We start from the raw sequence: 17270 nt of genomic DNA on the forward strand, positions 1-17270 counted from the left end.
CCTCAGTTACCTCCTCTGGAAAATGGGGATTAACTGGGAGCCTCACGTGGGACAACCCGCTTCCCCTGTAGCTCCCCCAGCGCTTAGAACAGTGCTCTGCACATAGTAAGCGCTTAACAAATAGCAACATTATGATTATTATTATTGTGAGCAGGGAACGTGTCTGTTAGAGTGTTATATTGTGATCTCCCAAGTGCTTAGTACAGTGCTCTGCACCCAGTAGCCTTCCCTGACTAAGCCCTCCTCTCCTCCCGCTCCCTTCTGCACCTTTCTGACTTGCTGCTTCATTCATCCTCCCTCCCATCCCCACAGCCCGGAGGCATATATCTATAATTTATTTGTCTATTTATTCATATTAATGTGCGTCTCCCCTTCTTGACTGTGAGCAGGAAAGTCTCTGTTATACTGTACTCTCCCAAGCACTTAGTACAGTGCTTTGCACACAGTAAGTGCTCAATAAATCCGATTGAATGAATGAATGAACAGTAAGCACTCAGTAAATAGGATTGACTGACTCTGCGTACAGTAAGCGCTCAATCAATACTAGTGATGAGGAGGAGGAGGAGAGGTGGGTTTTTTTTTTTGGCTCATGTTTTCTCCTCAACATTCCTCACCCCAGGGAAGCGGTGGACGGCGGGCCGACCAGCCGATGCCCCTCTAACTTCTGGGCGTGAGGAGATGTGGCCCACAGGTTTTCGTTCCCACAGGGACCCGGCTGTAATAATAATATTAATTATGGTATTTGGTAAGCACTTACTATCTGTCACGCACTGTTCTAGGCCGTGGGATAGAGACAAGTTAATCGGGTAGGACACAGCCCCTGCCCCCCATGGGGCTCACGGTCTTAATCCCCATTTTTCAGATGAGGGAATGGAGGCCCCGAGAAGCGCAGTGACCTGCCTGAGGTCACCCAGCAGACAAGTGGCGGAGCTGGGATTAGAACCCAGGTCCTTTCGACTCCTGGGCCTCCGCTTTATCCCCTAGGCCACACTGCTTCTCACTGCGGTGAAGTGACTTGTCCAAGGTTACACAGTGAACGAGCGGCGGAGCCGGGATTAGAACCCGGGTCCTCGCGACTCCTAGGCCCGGGCTCCATCCGCGAGGCCGCGGTCGTTAGAGGCAGGGACCGTGACCACTGATCCTGCCGTATTTGCCTCTCCGCACACGGTAAGCGCTCGATAAGCGCCACGGGTCGGAGCTGGCCTGGCCGCCCCATCCCGGACCCCTCCGGCTCATCCTCGTGACCCCCCGACCCTGCGTTTTCCGGGCCAACGAGGCCCGCCTCTGCCCCCCCAGAAAACCCCTAGCCGCCGTCCACCCTCCTGGTTGTAAATAGGGATGGGGCTATAATAGCCTTCAAGTAGTAACGGTATCTGCTCCAGATTTAGATGTATTTTTTTTTTTTTTTTTTGGTCCGGTGTCTGTTAGACCGTAGGTTCAGGGGCTTCGGCTGAAGTCACCATCGAGCGGGTAAATATCTAGAGCCGGGGGGCTGGGGAAGGGGCTCGAACTCCAGCCCACAGGCCAGATCCAGCCCAGCCGACGTTTGCCGCCACCTCTGGGGTCTCCGGCACAGCCGCTGCCCCGCTTATCGAGGGAGGAAGACACTCCCTGGAAGCTGGAGTTCTCCCTCCAAGGAGAGTTGGGTGTTTTGTGGGTTTTTTTGGTGGTTTTATGGTATTTAAGCGCTTATCATGGGCCGGTTTTGACTTGTAGCAGGTGGCCTTCCCCTTGCCAGCCACCGGTCAAGCTGGGAATGGAACGGACGGGCCTCCGCTTGACCCTCCCTCCCTTAGTCGAGACTGGTAGAGGACCGGAAACTCTCCAGGTTCCACCCTGAGAGGGGTAAAAATACTTTACGGATCTATATATACGCGCTGTGGGGCTGAGGGTGGGATGACTGTCAAGCACTTTAAAGGGTTTTTGTTCATTCGGTCGTATTTATTGAGTGCTTACTGTGTGCAGAGCACTGCCCGGAAAGTACAATACAGCAATAAACGGTGACATTCCCTGCCCACAGTGAGCTTTCAGTCTAGAGGTAGGGAGACGGACATCAGTACAGAAAAATAAGATGACAGATCTGTGCAAAAGTGCTTTAGGGCTACGGGGTGGGAGGGGAAGAGCAAAGGGAGCAAGCCAGGGCGACACAGAAGGGAGAGGGAGTCAGGAAAACAGGGCTTAATCAGGGAAGGCCTCTCGGAGGAGGGGTGATCTTAATGAGGCTTTGAAGGTGGGGAATGTGATGGTCTGACGTATATAATAGAGCAGCATGGCATAGCAGCTCGAGCTCCCGTCCTGGGAGTCAGAAGGTCGTGGGTTCTAATCCCAGCTCCGCCACTTGTCTGCTGTGAGACCTTGGGCAAGTCACTTCACTTCTCCGGGCTTCAGTGACCTCATCTGCAAAATGGGGATCGGGATCGTGTGCCCCGTGCGGGACAGGGACAGTGTCCAACCCGATTTACTTGTATCCACCCCAGCATTTAGTACAGCGCCTGGCATACAGTAAGCGCTTAACAAATGCCATAATTGTTATTGTTGTTATTATTATTAAGGGGAGGGAGTTCCAGGCCATAGGGAGGATGCGGGAAGGGGGTCGGCGGCGAGATAGATGAGGTCAGGGCACGGTGAGCAGGCTGGAGCTAGAGGAGCGGAGTGTGGGGGCGGGCTGGAGTAGGAGATGGGTGAGGTGAGATAGGAAGGGGCAAGGGGATTGAAGGCTTCTTTAAAGCCGATGGTGAGGGGTCTCTGTTTGGGGCTGAGGTGTTTGGGCAATCAGTGGAGGTTCTTGAGTGGGGGATGTGGATGTAACTTTTTTTTAAGAGAACTGATCTGGGCAGCAGAGTGAAATAAGGGTCAGAGGGGAGAGAGGCAGGAGGTTTCTCGAGGCAGGCCCGCCCGCCCAGTAGTCAAGGAGGGATAGGATCAGCGCTTGGAGCAGCGTAGTAGCAGTTTTAGGGGTTAGTTCAGTCTGGCTCTGAGCAGTAGTGGAGCCAGGGTAAATATGTCATCCTTCTATTTGGTAAGGCCCCAAAATACTTCCCAGTCTTTAACCAGTATAATGGCCCGCTTGATCCATCGCGGACCACTGGAGCGCAAGAAACGACACCCGAAATTTCGGATTTTCCAGTAACGTTCCCGTGAAACGCATCTTTTAAACAAAGAAAAATTGCCCGAGAAGTGAGTTCTGGATTCCCCGTAGAGAACTCTCGTGTGTTTGCCGCATTGTCGTAAATGGAGACCTAGTCAAGTCAAGTGCTTTCTCCCCATCTCTAAGGCGAAGCCTTTCTTAATTCATTCTAGAAATGAAGTAGAGGGCCTCTCCTTTATGTGCAGTATGTCCCTGTCACTCTCACTTTTTTTTTTTTTTTTTTTAGCGATCTTGGCAGGATCTGAGGATGAGTGATGCTTTTCTATGTAAAATTCGAGTGAGTCATGTGGTAAGGATCCCTGACCTATACCATTTGTGTGTTTATACACAAACACACACACAAAGTGCGTATGCCTGCTAATTCTATCGCACCCTCCCAAGCACTTAGTACAGTGCTCCCCGTACATAGTAAGCGCTCGATAAATACTGTCGTGCATATATTCATATGCCCAGTGACGTTGACAAATGGGTGACTCTTCAGCCAAGCTGGAACCCCACAGACCTGTTGTAAAGGGTGATGAATTGGACACTGTTTTCTGACCTCGGCTTTAATAATAAATACAGTTGTCATGTCCTGTCTAGTGAGAGAGGTTAAACGCATCTAGGATCGCCAAGACTTCTCATCAGTTTTGTTTTCGAATGGCGTTTTCACTCCTCCTTCTCCCCCCTGAATGTTTTTCAGGAGGCAGGAAAATAATTATTTTGGTCCTTATTTAAGTGTAAGCCGATACCCAAGGGTGGAATGAAAAAGTCTTTTTAAAGTAAGGGAACTCGAAACCTAATTCCAGTGCAGCTATGTAGGTGGTGATCCCTCCGTCGTCAATTTATTTAAGATCCTCAGGACCGTAAGCTCGTTGTGGGCACAGTAAGTGCTGAATGTTCAGCCAGTCATATAATATAGACAATTGAATTGAGGGGAAAAAAGTGTCCGTCTTATGAATCGATAGTAATAATTATGGTATTTAAGTGCTTACTATATGCCAAGCACTGTTCTGAGTGCTGGGTAGATACAAGTTAATCAGGTTGGACACATTCCCTGTCCCACATGGGGCTCACACTCGTATTCCCATTTTACAGATGACCGTGATAATGAGGGTTAAGCGTTTAGTATGTGCCAAGCATTGTTCTAAGCGCTGGGGTAGATACAAGGTCATCAGTTTGGACACAGTCACTACCCTCACACTCTTAATCCCCATTTTTCAGATGAGGGAGCCGAGGCCCAGAGAAGTGAAGTCACTTGCTCAAAGTCACACAGCAACACGAGTGGTGGAACCAGAATTAGAACCCAGGTCCTCCTGACTCCCAGGCCTGTGCTCCATCCACTAAGCCATGCCACTTCCTACCTTGCTGTGAGCTGGTTTAGATTGGGAGCCCCCAGGGCACCAGAGTCTGGTTCTAATTCTCACCTGTGTATTCTTTCCCAGTGCTTAGTACAGTGCTCTGCACAGAAGTGCTTAATAAAATACTATTACTAGCACCAACTCCTAAAACAGTAGGAGAAGAAACATTTCGCTCCAGTAAATAAGTGACAAAAATACCAGGTGGAAATGCGGGCTTCATTCAGTGTTGGCGTAAGAAGCCGTCGGGGACACACCAGAGACTGTTTCTGGGAAGGAAAGACATAATTGTATCTGCCCCAGCACTTAGATTGGTACGTAGAACAGTGCCCTGCACATAGTAAGCGCTTAACAAATACCAACATCTATTTTATTTTTTATTTACCTTTTCCTTTAAAAAAAGATGCTATTTGTTAAGCGCTTAGCAGGTGCCAGGCACAGTTCCAAGCACTGGGGTAGATAGAAGCTAATCGGGTTGGACACAGTCCGTATCCCATATGGGGCTCACGGTCTTCGTCACCATTGTACAGATGAGGGAACTGAGGCACAGGGAAGTAAAGCGACTTGCCCAAGGTCACACAGCAGACAAATAAATGGCAGAGCCGGGATTAGAACCCAGGTCCTTTTGACTCCCAGGCCCGGGCTCTGTCCACTAGGCCATGCTGCTTCCCCCACCTAGTAAGCACTTCAGGAATACCGTAGTCATTAAAACTTTTCCGGCTCTCCACCGCTTCTGGGAAAAGCTACCTCTTCTGATCTGGGGAGAAAACCTGAAGAGATTCCTGGCCTCCAAAAGATCCTGAAAACTTCTTTTTAAGAAGGAACACGCCAAACTGAACATCTCCACTCTCTGGAATGTACTAAGCATACCTTGCCTGGTGGAACTGTCCTGAAGATTTGTAGTGTTTCCAGAGTCTGGATTTTGTTACGAAATAATTAATCCGCCCAAAGCAGAGGCATCCTGGCTGCTCCACTTCTACATTTTTGTGAAAATCATGGGAATTGGTCTGCCTTTGAGGTTGATTGTGCATGAGAATCAGAAAAGAAAGAATGTCTCATTTTAGCCCTCTTAACTAAATGAAATACAGAAGAACCAAAGGAAGCTGCTGGGTTTGCTCTTAGTTGCTGTCTGAGGATTTGGCAACAGATTGGTACAATTATCATAATGCAAAGGCTCTCAGTGGGAAAATTGAAAAAAAAAATTAGTCTCTATTATTTTTGGTTAAATTCAAGGGCGGTGGGCCGAAGGAATTTTCGATACTTTGGGATTTGGAAATAACTCCCAAGGCAAAGTGAAGCTTAATGCCATTGACTGTTTGGAAATTTGTACGTTTTATTTTCAGTAATGGTATTAATAACAATAATTAATAATGGCAGTAGTGGTATTTGTAAGGTGCTTATTATGTGCCAAGCTCTATAGTAAGGGCTGGGGTAGATTCAAGATAAGCAGATCAGAAACCATCCTTGTCCAACTTGGAGGTCACCTTCTAAATTGGAGGGAGAATGGGCATTGAATCCTTATTTTACAGATGAGGAAACTGAGGCTCAGAGAATCAATCGATCATTGGTATTTATTGAGCGCTTACTCTGCTAAGCACTTGGGAGGGCACAGTAATAGGCTGTAGAAGGAGCATGGTCTAGTGGTTAGAGCACAGGCTTGGGAGTCAGAAGGACCTGGGTTCTAATCCTGGCTTGTCTGCTGCGTGGCCCCGGGTGAGTCACGTCACTTCTGTGTGTCTGTCACCTCATCTGTTAGAGATTGAGACTGGGGGCCCAATGTGGGACAGGGACTGGGTCCGACCTGATTTGTTTGTAGCCACCCCAGCGCTTAGTACAGGGCCTGGCACCCAGTTAGTGCTTAACGAAAACCACAGTTATTACAGTACAACAGAGTTGGTAGACACATTCCCTGCCCACAACCAGCTTACATTTTAGAGGAAGGAGACAGACAGTAATATGTGACTAATTTATGGATATTTACAAAAACGCTGTTGGGGAGTGAAGTGAATTGCTTAGGGCTCCACAGCAGGTAAAGGCGGGATTAGAACTCAGGTCCTCTGACTCCCAGGCCTGGGCTCTATCTATCTATCTCTATCTATTTTAGAGGCACTACATTTGCTTCTAAAAGTAAAAGGAGGATGGGAGTGACTAAAGTTGTGAATGGTTAGAGTAAGACCGAGACCTCCCTCAGGCTCAATCCCTGATGTGGAGGTTTGGCAACAGATTGGTAGAATTATCATAAGGCACAGGCTCTCAGTGGCAAAATTAAAAAAAAAAAACAACCAATTAGGCCCTATTGTTTTTGGTTAAATTAAAAGCGGTGGGCCAAAGGAATTTTCGATACTTTGGCTGCCTGAGGGATAGGAGCGTCGGTCGGTCAGTTAGTTGCATGTATTAAGCCCTTAGGGTGTACTGAGCACTGTTCTTAGTGCTTGAGAGACTACAGTGCGACAATGTAACAGACACATTCCCTGTCCAAACAAGCAGGTCTAGATGGGGAGACAGGCGTTAATATAAAATAAATGAGAGCTATGGACCTAAGTGCTGTAGGGCTGGAAGGGGGGGGGGGGATGGATAAAGGGAGCAGGTCAGCGCGACGCAGAAGGGAGTTGAACGGGAAAAGAGGGCTTAGTCAGGGAAGTCGTCTTGGAGGAGATGGGCCTTCGATGCGGGTTTGAAGGGAGGGAGAGGAATTGTCTGTCGGATAGGAGGAGGGAGGGCGTTCCAGGCCAGAGGCAGCACGTGGGCGAGAGGTCGGTGGTGTGATAGAAGAGATGGAGGTAGAGTGAGACGGTTGGCATTTGAGGAGAGAAGTGTGCGGGCTGGGTTGTAGTGGGAGAGTAGTGAGGTGAGGTAGCCGGGGGTAAGCTGATGGATGGCTTGAAACCACCGGAGAGGAGTTTGTTTGTTGCAGAGGTGGATGGGCAACCGCTGGAAGTTCTTGAGGAGTGGGCCCGAAAGTTTCTGTAGAAAAATGATCGGGGCAGCAGAGTGAAGTGTGGACCGGAGTGGGGAGAGACAGGAGGCGGGGAGGTCAGCGAGGAGGCTGATACGGCAATTGAGGCGGGAGAGGGCGAGTGTATTAACGTGGTCGCAGTTTGGACGGAGAGGGAAGGGCGGATTTTAGCGATATCCTGGAGGTCGGACTGACGGGATTTAGTGATGGATTGAATATATGGGTTGAGAGAGAGGAGGCGTCAAGGGTAACGCCAAAGTTATGGGCTTGTGAGATAGGAAGGATGGTGGTGCTGTCTACAGTGATGAAAGGCAGCGGGAGGACAGAGTTTGGGGGGGAAAGATAAGTTCTATTTTAGACATGGTAAGTTTGAGGTGACAGGAGGACATAATAATAATTCATTCAATAGTATTTATCGAGCGCTTACTATGTGCAGAGCACTGTACTAAGCGCTTGGAATGAACAAGTCGGCAACAGATAGAGACAGTCCCTGCCGTTTGACGGGCTTACAGTCTAATAATAATAATGCTGGTATTTGTTAAGCGCGTACTACGTGCAGAGCACTGTTCTAAGCGCTGGGGTAGATGCAGGGGAATGAGGTTGTCCCACGTGAGGCTCACAGTCTTCATCCCCATTTTACAGATGAGGGAACTGAGGCCCAGAGATGTGAAGTGACTTGCCCACAGTCACACAGCCGACAAGGGGCAGAGTCGGGATTCGAACCGATGACCTCTGACTCCGAAGACCGGGCTCTTTCCACTAAGCCATGCCGCTTCTCTACGTCCACGGGGAGTTGTCTTGATGGCAGGAGTCTCTTCTTGTTGCAGGCATTTTGGTATCCTGTTTGAATTCCTCCCCCTCTTCCTTCTTTCTCCCTCCAGAAGTGAAGCAGCGTGGCCTAGTGGAAAGAGCCCAGGAGTGGGAGTCAGAGGACTTGGATTCCGATCCTCCTCCCGCCGCTTGTCTTCTGTGTGACCTTGGGCAAGTCATTCCACTTCTCTGGGCCTCAGCCCCCTCATCTGGAAAATGGGGATTAAGACTGTGAGCCCCATGGGGGAAAAGAGACGGTGTCCAACCTGATTAGCTCATGTGTACCCAGCACTTAATAGATACAAGATAATCGGGTCGGACACAGTGCGTCTCCCGTGTACTCGATCCCCATTTCATAGAAGAGGTAACTGAGGCCCAGAGAAGTGAAGTGACTTACCCAAGGTCACACAGCAGACAAGTGGCGGAGCTGGGATTAGAGCCTAGGTCCTCTGACTCTCAGGCCCGGGCTCTTTCCAGCGGCCACGCTACTAATTTCTCCTGCTCAGAGCACTCACCTTTTTACAAGTGGTTTTGGTTACCTGTTCTGGGACCACCCTGCTTAGATGGTAGCTACTCCCCTCCCCTCCCCACAGCACTTGTGTATATATGTACATATTTATTATTCTATTTATTTTATTAATGATGTGTATATCTCTGTAATTCTGTTTCTATTGATGCCTGTCTACTTGCTTTGTTTTGTTCTCTGTCTCCCCCGCTTCTAGACTGTGAGCCCATTGTTGGGTAGGGATTGTCTCTATTTGTTGCTGAATTGTACCTTCCAAGCGCTTAGTACAGTGCTCTGCACGTAGTAAGCGCTCAGTAAATACGATTGAATGAATGAGTGAATATTGAAAGGAGGTAGGAGCCATATTTAATAATAAGAATAGTAATAATGGTATTTGTTTAGCACTTACTGTGTGCCAGGTACTGTATTAATGCTGGGGTGGATACAAGTTAATCGTGTTGGACACGATCCCTGTCCAACGTGGGGCTCACAGTCTTCATCCCATTTTACAGATGAGGGAACTGAAGCGCAGAAAAGGGAAGCGACTTGCCCAAGGTCACCCAGCAGAGAAGGGGTGGAGTTGGGGTTAGAACCCATGACCCTCCGACTCCCAGGCCCGGGCTCTGTCCATTACGCCATGCTGCTTCTGTTTGATTTGGGGACAGAGACTTAATAGTGAGGGATTCCCTCGAAACAGTTGCCTCCACTCTCATTTCCCTGGTGCCGGCCTAGATCTAGGATTTCTGAATCAGGAGGAAACGCCCTCCCTGAACAGGAGGATGGAGCTTCTTCTGATGGTTGTGAGCAGGGATTGTGCCTGTTTATTGCTGTATTATACTTTCCCAAGTGCATAGTACAGTGCTCTGCACACAGTAAGCGCTCAATAAATACGCCTGGATGATTGAATGCTGTTGCTGCTGCCGGTGGTGTTTTCCTAATGTCGGCTGGGTGACCTTGGACAAGTCACTTCACTTCTCTGGGCCTCAGTTCTCTCATCTGTGAAGTGGGGATGAAGACCTCGAGTCCCCCGTGGGACAGGGACTGTGTCCAACCAGATTTCCTTGTATCTGCCCCAGCACTTAATAAAGTGCCTGGCACATAGTAAGTGTTTAATAAATACCATTAAAAAAAAACAACACCCAAAAAAGCTGGGACCTCCACTGAGGACCCCAGAGTGGGAGGTTTGCCACGTGGGGCTCACAGACTTAATCCCCACTTTATAGATGAGATAACGAAGGCACAGAGAAGTGAATTGACTCACCCAAAGTCACACAGCAGACAAGTGGCAGAGCTGGGACTAGAACACAGATCCTTCTGCCCTCCAGGCCCTTGCTCTACCCACTAGACCACACAAGGGAGACAGAGTAGGGGAAAAGAGGCTTTAGTCGAGGAAGGCTTCTTGAAGGAGATAATAAAACTAACTGTGGTACTATGTGCCAAGCGCTGTTCTAAGATCTGGAACAGATGCAAGCTAACTGGGGCGGACCCCGTCCTCGGCCCCCGTGGGACTCACAGCCTAAATCCCCATTTTATAAATGAGATAACTGAGGTCCAGAGAAGTGAAGCGACTTGCCCAAAGTCACATGGCACATACGTGGCGGAGCTGGGATTAGAACCCATGTCCTCTGACTCCCAGACCTGTGCTCCTTCCATTAGACCAAGCTGCTTTCTTAGACTTCATTCATTCAGTCAGTCGTATTTATTGAGCGCTTACTGTGTGCGGAGCACCACACGAAACCCTTGGGAGAGTTCGGTACAGCAACAGACACACTCACCACCCACAAGGAGCTGTGACTTTTAGGGTGGCAGAGGGAGGACTTGGGCAGAGGGTCGGCAGCGAGATGGAGGAACAGTGAGAGGAGAAAAGTGCGCGGGCTGGCTCCTAGCAGGAAATCGGCAGGATCTGTAGTAGGACTGTAGTAGGAAATAAGTTCGGAGGGGCCAAGGTGATCGAATGCTTTAAAGCCCATGATAGATGGCGCGCTAACTTCTTCCTTTTGGCCCCGAGGGTTCTTGGCTGCTCTGGGGGTTCAGGGGGCTGAGGGAGACCATTCGAGGTGCCTCGTTCTTGTTGGGGTTTTTTGGTTTGGTTTTTTTTTTCAACCTCAAACACGTTTCTGTCTTCTGGCAGCGTGGCAACTTCCTGCTTGAATGGCAGGGTAAGGGCCCGGTCGTCAGGTGCCGGGCCGGAAGCGGAACGCCGGTGTCTGCTTCATTTCCGCTCCGGGGGGAGAGCCCTGGGCCTGGGGTCCCACTTGGCATTCGCTCTTGGGGAGTTCCCTCACTCTCCTGGCTTCAGCTACGGGCTTGAAGCGGCGACACCCCCAAATCCTCTTTCCCCTACTCTTCCCGTCATCATTGTTCACGTATGTAAGCTTGGTGTGGGCCGGGGGTGTCTTCTAATCTTTCTGTACTGTACTTTCCCAAGCACTTAGCGTGGTCTGCACATAGGTAAGCGCTCAATAAATAGCAACGATCGATCGATTTCTCTCCTAATAAAACCCTCCTTGACTCCATGGCTCCCTCCACTTACCGCCCCATCTTCCCTCCCTCTCCAAAATCCTTGGGCGAGTTATCTGTGCCCTCTGTCTCCGCTTCCTCTCCTCCAATTCTCCGCTGCATCCCCTCCAGTCTGGCTTCCTCCCTCTTTACTCCACAGAAACCGCCCTCTTGAAAGCTTCAGTTTCCATCCCTATGCAGATGATTCAAATCTACATCTCCAGCCCTAATCCCTCTCCCTAGATACAGTCTCTCCCATTTCCTTCTGCCCTGAGGACGTCTCCACTTGGATGTCCCGCTGACACTTTGAATTTAGAGTATTCGAAACAGAACTCCTCCTTTCCCATCACTGTAGACAGCACCGCCCGGCTTCCCTGTCTCACAAGCCCCTGACCTTGGCAATATCCTCGACGCCCCTCTCTCGTTCTACTTACGTATTCAGCCCGTCGCCAAACCCTGTCGGTTCTACTTTCACAACGCCATTAAAATCCCCCTCTTTCCTCCGTCCAAACTGCTACCAAATTTTTTTTTAATAGTATTTTTCAAGAGCTGATTATGTGCCAGGCACTGTAGTAAGCGCTGGAGCAGATGAAAGATAATCGGGTTGGACACAATGCCCGTCCCACACGGGGAATAAAGACTGTGAGCTCTTTTTACAGATGAGGTAACAGGCACAGAGAAGTGAAGGGTCTTACCCAGGGTCACGTAGAAGACAAGAGCCGGAGCTGGGATTAGAACCCAGGTCCTCTGATTCCCAGGTCCATGCTCTTTCCACTAGGCCACGCTACTTCTCCTGTGGATCTAAACACTTACCCTGTCCTGCCTTGACGGCTACGACGACCTTCCTTGCCGACCTCCCTACCTCCTGTTTCTCTCCAATTCTGCCCATACTTCACTCTGCTGCCCAGATCATTTTTCTAAAAAAGGTCCGTCCATGTTTCCTCACTCCTCAAGAACCTCAAGTGTTTGCCCATCCACTTGCAAATCAAAACGGAAACATCTTACCTTTAAGGCACTCACTCACCTTTCCTTTTTCTGTCTTAGCTGATTTCCCACTACAACCCAGCCCGCTCAGTTGGCTCCTCTAATGCCAACCTCCTCCTCACTGTACCTCGATCTCGTCCGTCTCGCCACCGAGCCCTCGCCCACGTCCCGCCTCTGGCCTGGAACTCCCCGCACCCCCTTGGTCCGTCAGACCGTGACTTTCCCCACCTCAAAGCCTTATTAAAGTCACCTCGTTTCCAAGAGGCCTTCCCGGACTAAGCCCTCATTCCCCCATTCCCTTCGGAGTCTTTCTTGCAATGGGATTTGTACCGTTTATTCACCCCACCCTCAGCCCGCTAGCACTTACTAACATATCTGTAATTTCTTTGAATTCATCTCCGCCTCTCTACTGTTAGCTTCTAATGGGTGGGGAACGTGCCTGCCAGCTCTGTTGTACTGTATTCTCCCGAGCGCGTAGCACAGTGCTCTGCACACAGTAGGCTCTCAATAAGTACCATCGTGACCGTCATCCCTGCCCGAGAAGTTTCCCGCCTCATTGTCCTCTCTGACATCCTCTCTCATTCAGTGTCTTCTGGTTCTTTCTTCCGTGTTATTCCCCGGATGCGCTCCTACTTTTCGATTCTTGCAACCGTTACCCTGGTCAAAGCCCTTGTTGCTTTCCAGTTGGAATCCTGTATCGGTTTCCTTTGTGGTCTCGCTGCTAACAATAATAATAGTATTATTATTATTATTGTACTAAAGTGCTTACTATGTGCCAAGCACCGTTCTAAGCACTGGGGTAGATACAAGCTAATCAAGTTGGACACCATCCTTGTTCTACTTGGGGCTCACACTCTTAATCCCCATTTTCCACATGAGGCCCAGAGAAGTGAAGTGACTTACCCAAAGTCCCACAGCAGACGTGCGGCCGAGCTGGGATTAGAACCCAGGTCCTTTTGACTCCCGGGCCCGTACCCCATCCACTGGGCCGTGCTGCTTTCAGCCTTCCCCCACGTCTCTGTCTCCGGCATACAGCAGGGCACATCATCGTCATCTTCAGCTGCCATTCAGAAGCCTACCCGTAAAAGTCTAGTAGCCGTAAATACATATCGTTTACCCGAGTATTTGAACCGGGCCCCACCGATGGTGAAGGGGAAGGCCCTTTGTTATGGGGAGGCCGACGAGGCCGGCTCGGGACCGACGGTCCGTCCGCATCGGGCTAACGAAAAGGTCGTCCCTCGTGGTGCGTTGCTTAATATTTGCAGGGCCGGGTGTTATTTTCTCTTTTGCCTGATTTTCTCGTGTTCCTGGCCAAGTTGTGTTTGCAGAGAGGCCGCTCCTGATGTGGTCTCAGTAGGCCAGGCTGTTCTGTCCCCTGAGGAGAATTCCCAGTTTTCAGCTGAGGCTTTGCTGTTACACTAAGGTGTCTGTTTATTGTTATACTGTACCCTCCCAAGCGCTTAGTACAGTGCTCTGCACAGTGTAAGCACTCGATAAATACAGTCGACTGCTGATGACCCCCACCTTGCTCCAAGTAGAAGCAACATAGCGTAGTGGGTAGAGCACGGATGTGGGAGTCAGAAGGTCATAGATTCTAATCCCAGCTCCTCCACTTGTCTGTGCCTTGGGCAAGTCACTGTGCCTCAGTTACCTCATCTGTAAAATGGGGATTGAGGCTGTGAGCCCCAAGTGGGACAGGGACTGTGTCCAACGCAAATTGCTTGTTATAATAACGATGGTATTTGTTAAGCGCTTACTATGTTCTAAACGCTGCCCCGGTCTTAGTACAGTGCTAGGCACATAGTAAAGTGCAGAACAAATGCCACCATTATTGTTATTATTATTACTCACCTTCTCCAAGTTGACTTACTGTGCTAGCAACCTTCTCGGGGTCTCCCTGCATTCACCCGCCCCCTTTTCCAGTCCACCCTTCCCTCAGCTACCCTGCTCATTTTCTAAAGCATCGTTCGGTGCGTGCCTGTCTCCTCCTCTAGCCTGGTAAGCTCACTGTGGGCACAGAACGTGTCTACCAACTCTTGTACTCTCCCAAACGCTTGGTACAGTGCTCTGCACACATTAAGTTCTCAGTAAATACCATTGAGGAGGAGGAGGATTGTCTCCCCACTCCACATCAACAACCAATGGTTATCCATCAGCCGAGACCCCATTGATCTTAAAGCACCGTATCAGCTCCTACCCTCTTACTCTACTCTCTTCTCCCACTTCACGCCAGCTCGCGCTTTCTCACTGGGCCTTTTGGCCATCTTTCTCACATCTGGCCCCTGGTTCATTCCCTTCCTCCAGCCAGGAACCCTCTTTCCCTTCAAATCCGTCACACCCCTCCCCGTCCTCGAAGGCTTTCTGAAATCCCACCTTCGCTGATTGGTTTTTCTTCTCCTGAGGACAAAACCTCCTGACAACAACCTCAGCCCCTCTCTGCCATCTTGGTACTAGGCACTCCCAGCCACTTGTAGCACTCAGTCAATCAACGATACCGAGCGCTTACTTTGTGCAGAGCACTGTACCAAGCAGTACGACAGAATGAGCAGACAGGGTCCCTGCCCATAATGAGCTTACAGTCTAGAGGGGAGACGGACATTAATAAGAATCGACGAGCAATTCCCGAGTACGTAGAGAGGGTCGGCCTGCGGACCGTCCACGGAAGTTCTGCGAGCCATTCTGGGCTCGCGGCGGCCTCGGTCACCTGCCGATCGGAGCCTCCGGGAGGGTCGGGGGTGTCTGTGAAGATGACCGGCAAGGACCTGCCCAGGCTGGACGGGGACGCTGGCCCTCTCCGTCCTTCGCAGCCCGCAGCGGGTCACTAAGGCCTTCGCCGCCGCGTGTGTCCTCCGTCGGACCTGGCAGCGCCCTGCGGGGAGCCGGACCATCCCCTCTGGCCTCAGACTGCTGACCCTAGGGCCTTCCAACCCACCCCAGTTGAAGACCCCCGGCCCCTGGTGCTCTCTAAACCCCTCCTGGCAGAGAGGAGAGGAGGGATTTCTGGGGTCCTCAGAGAGAATAATAATAATTTTGGTATTTAAGTGCTTACTGGGTGCCAGGCACTGTACTAAGCGCGGGGGGAGGATATAAGCAAGTCAGATTGGACACAGTCCCCGTCCCACATGGGGCTCACGGTCCCCGTTTTACAGATGAGGTAACTGAGGCACAGAGAAGTGAAGTGCGTAGCCCGTGGTCATACCGCAGACAAGTTGCAGAGCCAGGATTAGAACACAGGCCCGTCTGACTCGCAGGCCCGTGCTGTATCCACTAGGTCACGCTGGCATCAGAGTGAGGGGGGCCCTTTTTTTTTCGGTTGTTGTATTTGTTAAGCACTCACTGTGTGTCAGGCACCGCTGGGGTAGTTAGAAGCTAATCCAGTGGGATATAGTCCACGTCCCACGTAGGGCTCGCAGTTTTCATCTCCTCATTTTACAGCTAAAGTAACTGAGGCCCAGAGAAGTGAAGTGATTCGAACCCATGACCTCTGACTCCCAAGCCCGGGCTCTTTCCACTGAGCCACGCTGCTTCTCACCTAAGTGCCCTGGGATTGATGCTGAGTTATCTCAACTGTTTTAAGGGGTAGAGATCCAGCCATTCATTCATTCAGAGGTCTTTATTGAGCACTTACTGTGGGCAGAGCACTGTACTTGGGACAGTGTTTGAGAAGCATCGTGGCTCAGAGGACAGAGCATGGGCTTGGGAGGCAGAGGTCATGGGTTCTAATCCCGGCTCCACCACTTGTCAGCTGTGTGAATTTGGGCAAGTCACTTCACTTCCCTGTGGCTCAGTTCCCTCATCTGTAAAATGGGGATGAAGACTGCGAGCCCCAGGTGGGACAACCTGATTACCTGGCACCTAGTAAGTGCTTAATAATAATAATAATGATGATGATGGTATTTGTTAAGCGCTTACTATGTGCAGAGCACTGTTCTAAGCGCTGGGGTAGATACAGGGTCATCAGGTTGTCCCACGTGAGGCTCACGGTTAGTCCCCATTTTACAGATGAGGTAACTGAGGCACAGAGAAGTTAAACGACTTGCCCCCAGTCACACAGCTGACAGGTGGCAGAGCCGGGAGTCGAACCCATGAGCCCGGACTCCGAAGCCCAGGCTCTGTCCACTGAGCCACGCTGCCTCCCCAACAAATACCATTACCATTATTATTATTATTTTAATGGTAGTGTGTGTGAAGCACTGGTCCAAGCACTGGGGTGCTCAGTTTGGGCAAACACGAGCAGAGCACCGTACTAAGCGCTTGGGAGAGTACAGTGTAATAGTTTCATCGAGTTAGGAAAGACATTCCCTGCCCACCAGGGGCTTATAGTCGAGGGGAATGAATACCATTGATTGATTGGTATCTCTCCCTCTTCTCCCTCTCTTTTTCCATCTCTCTCTGTCTGTCTGGCCATCCGCCTGTCTGGGCAGGAGGAGATGACCGCCGGGTTCTGCTGTGGCACATGGAACAAGCCATCCACTCGAAGGTGAAGCCCGTCCAGCTGAAAGGAGAGCATCATTCAAACATCTTCTGCCTGGCCTTCAACAGCGGAAACACCAAGGTGTTCTCCGGAGGTGAGCGGCGGCGGGGGGAAGCTGCTCCCCGGGAGGCTGTCCGGTGTCCGGCCTCCGGCCGGGGTGCTTACGGCGGGGGTGCCTGGGGGGGGGGCGGCCTCTTGTCCGGATCACCAGCCCCTCGCCACCTGGCTCTTGAGCGGGCGGGCTTCCGTGTAGAGGAGCAGCACGGCGTAGCGGATGGAGTCAGAAGGTTATGGGTTCCAATCCCGGCCCTGCCACCTGCCTGCTGCGTGACCTTGGCCAAGTCACTTCATTTCTCTAGGCCTCAGTTCCCTCTTTCTGTCAAATGGGGATTGAGGCTGTGAGCACCACATGGGACAGGGACTGTGTCCAACCCGATTTGCTTGTCTCCACCCCAGTGCTTAGTACGGTGCCCGGCACATAGTAAGCATTTAACGAGTACCACAGTTATTATTATTATTAGACGCCTGGCTTCCGATCTTGGGCTGGAAGGACTTCG

At 50.6% G+C, this 17270-nt stretch overlaps 1 protein-coding gene across 5 annotated transcripts in view; it reads left to right on the forward strand.

Annotated features, from left to right (window-relative positions):
• DCAF5 (DDB1 and CUL4 associated factor 5) overlaps positions 1-17270 on the forward strand; it is an 88557-nt gene that overhangs the window by 15277 nt on the left and 56010 nt on the right. For all 5 annotated transcript variants that reach the window (XM_029065682.1, XM_029065692.1, XM_029065702.1 and 2 more), the window contains exon 2: positions 16664-16807. In XM_029065682.1, the coding sequence (XP_028921515.1) occupies positions 16664-16807 (144 nt within the window). The remainder of the gene's footprint in view (positions 1-16663; positions 16808-17270) is intronic.

This window comes from Ornithorhynchus anatinus, chromosome 1 (genome assembly GCF_004115215.2).
Source record: "Ornithorhynchus anatinus isolate Pmale09 chromosome 1, mOrnAna1.pri.v4, whole genome shotgun sequence".
In the NCBI taxonomy this organism is placed as follows: Eukaryota; Metazoa; Chordata; class Mammalia; order Monotremata; family Ornithorhynchidae; genus Ornithorhynchus; species Ornithorhynchus anatinus.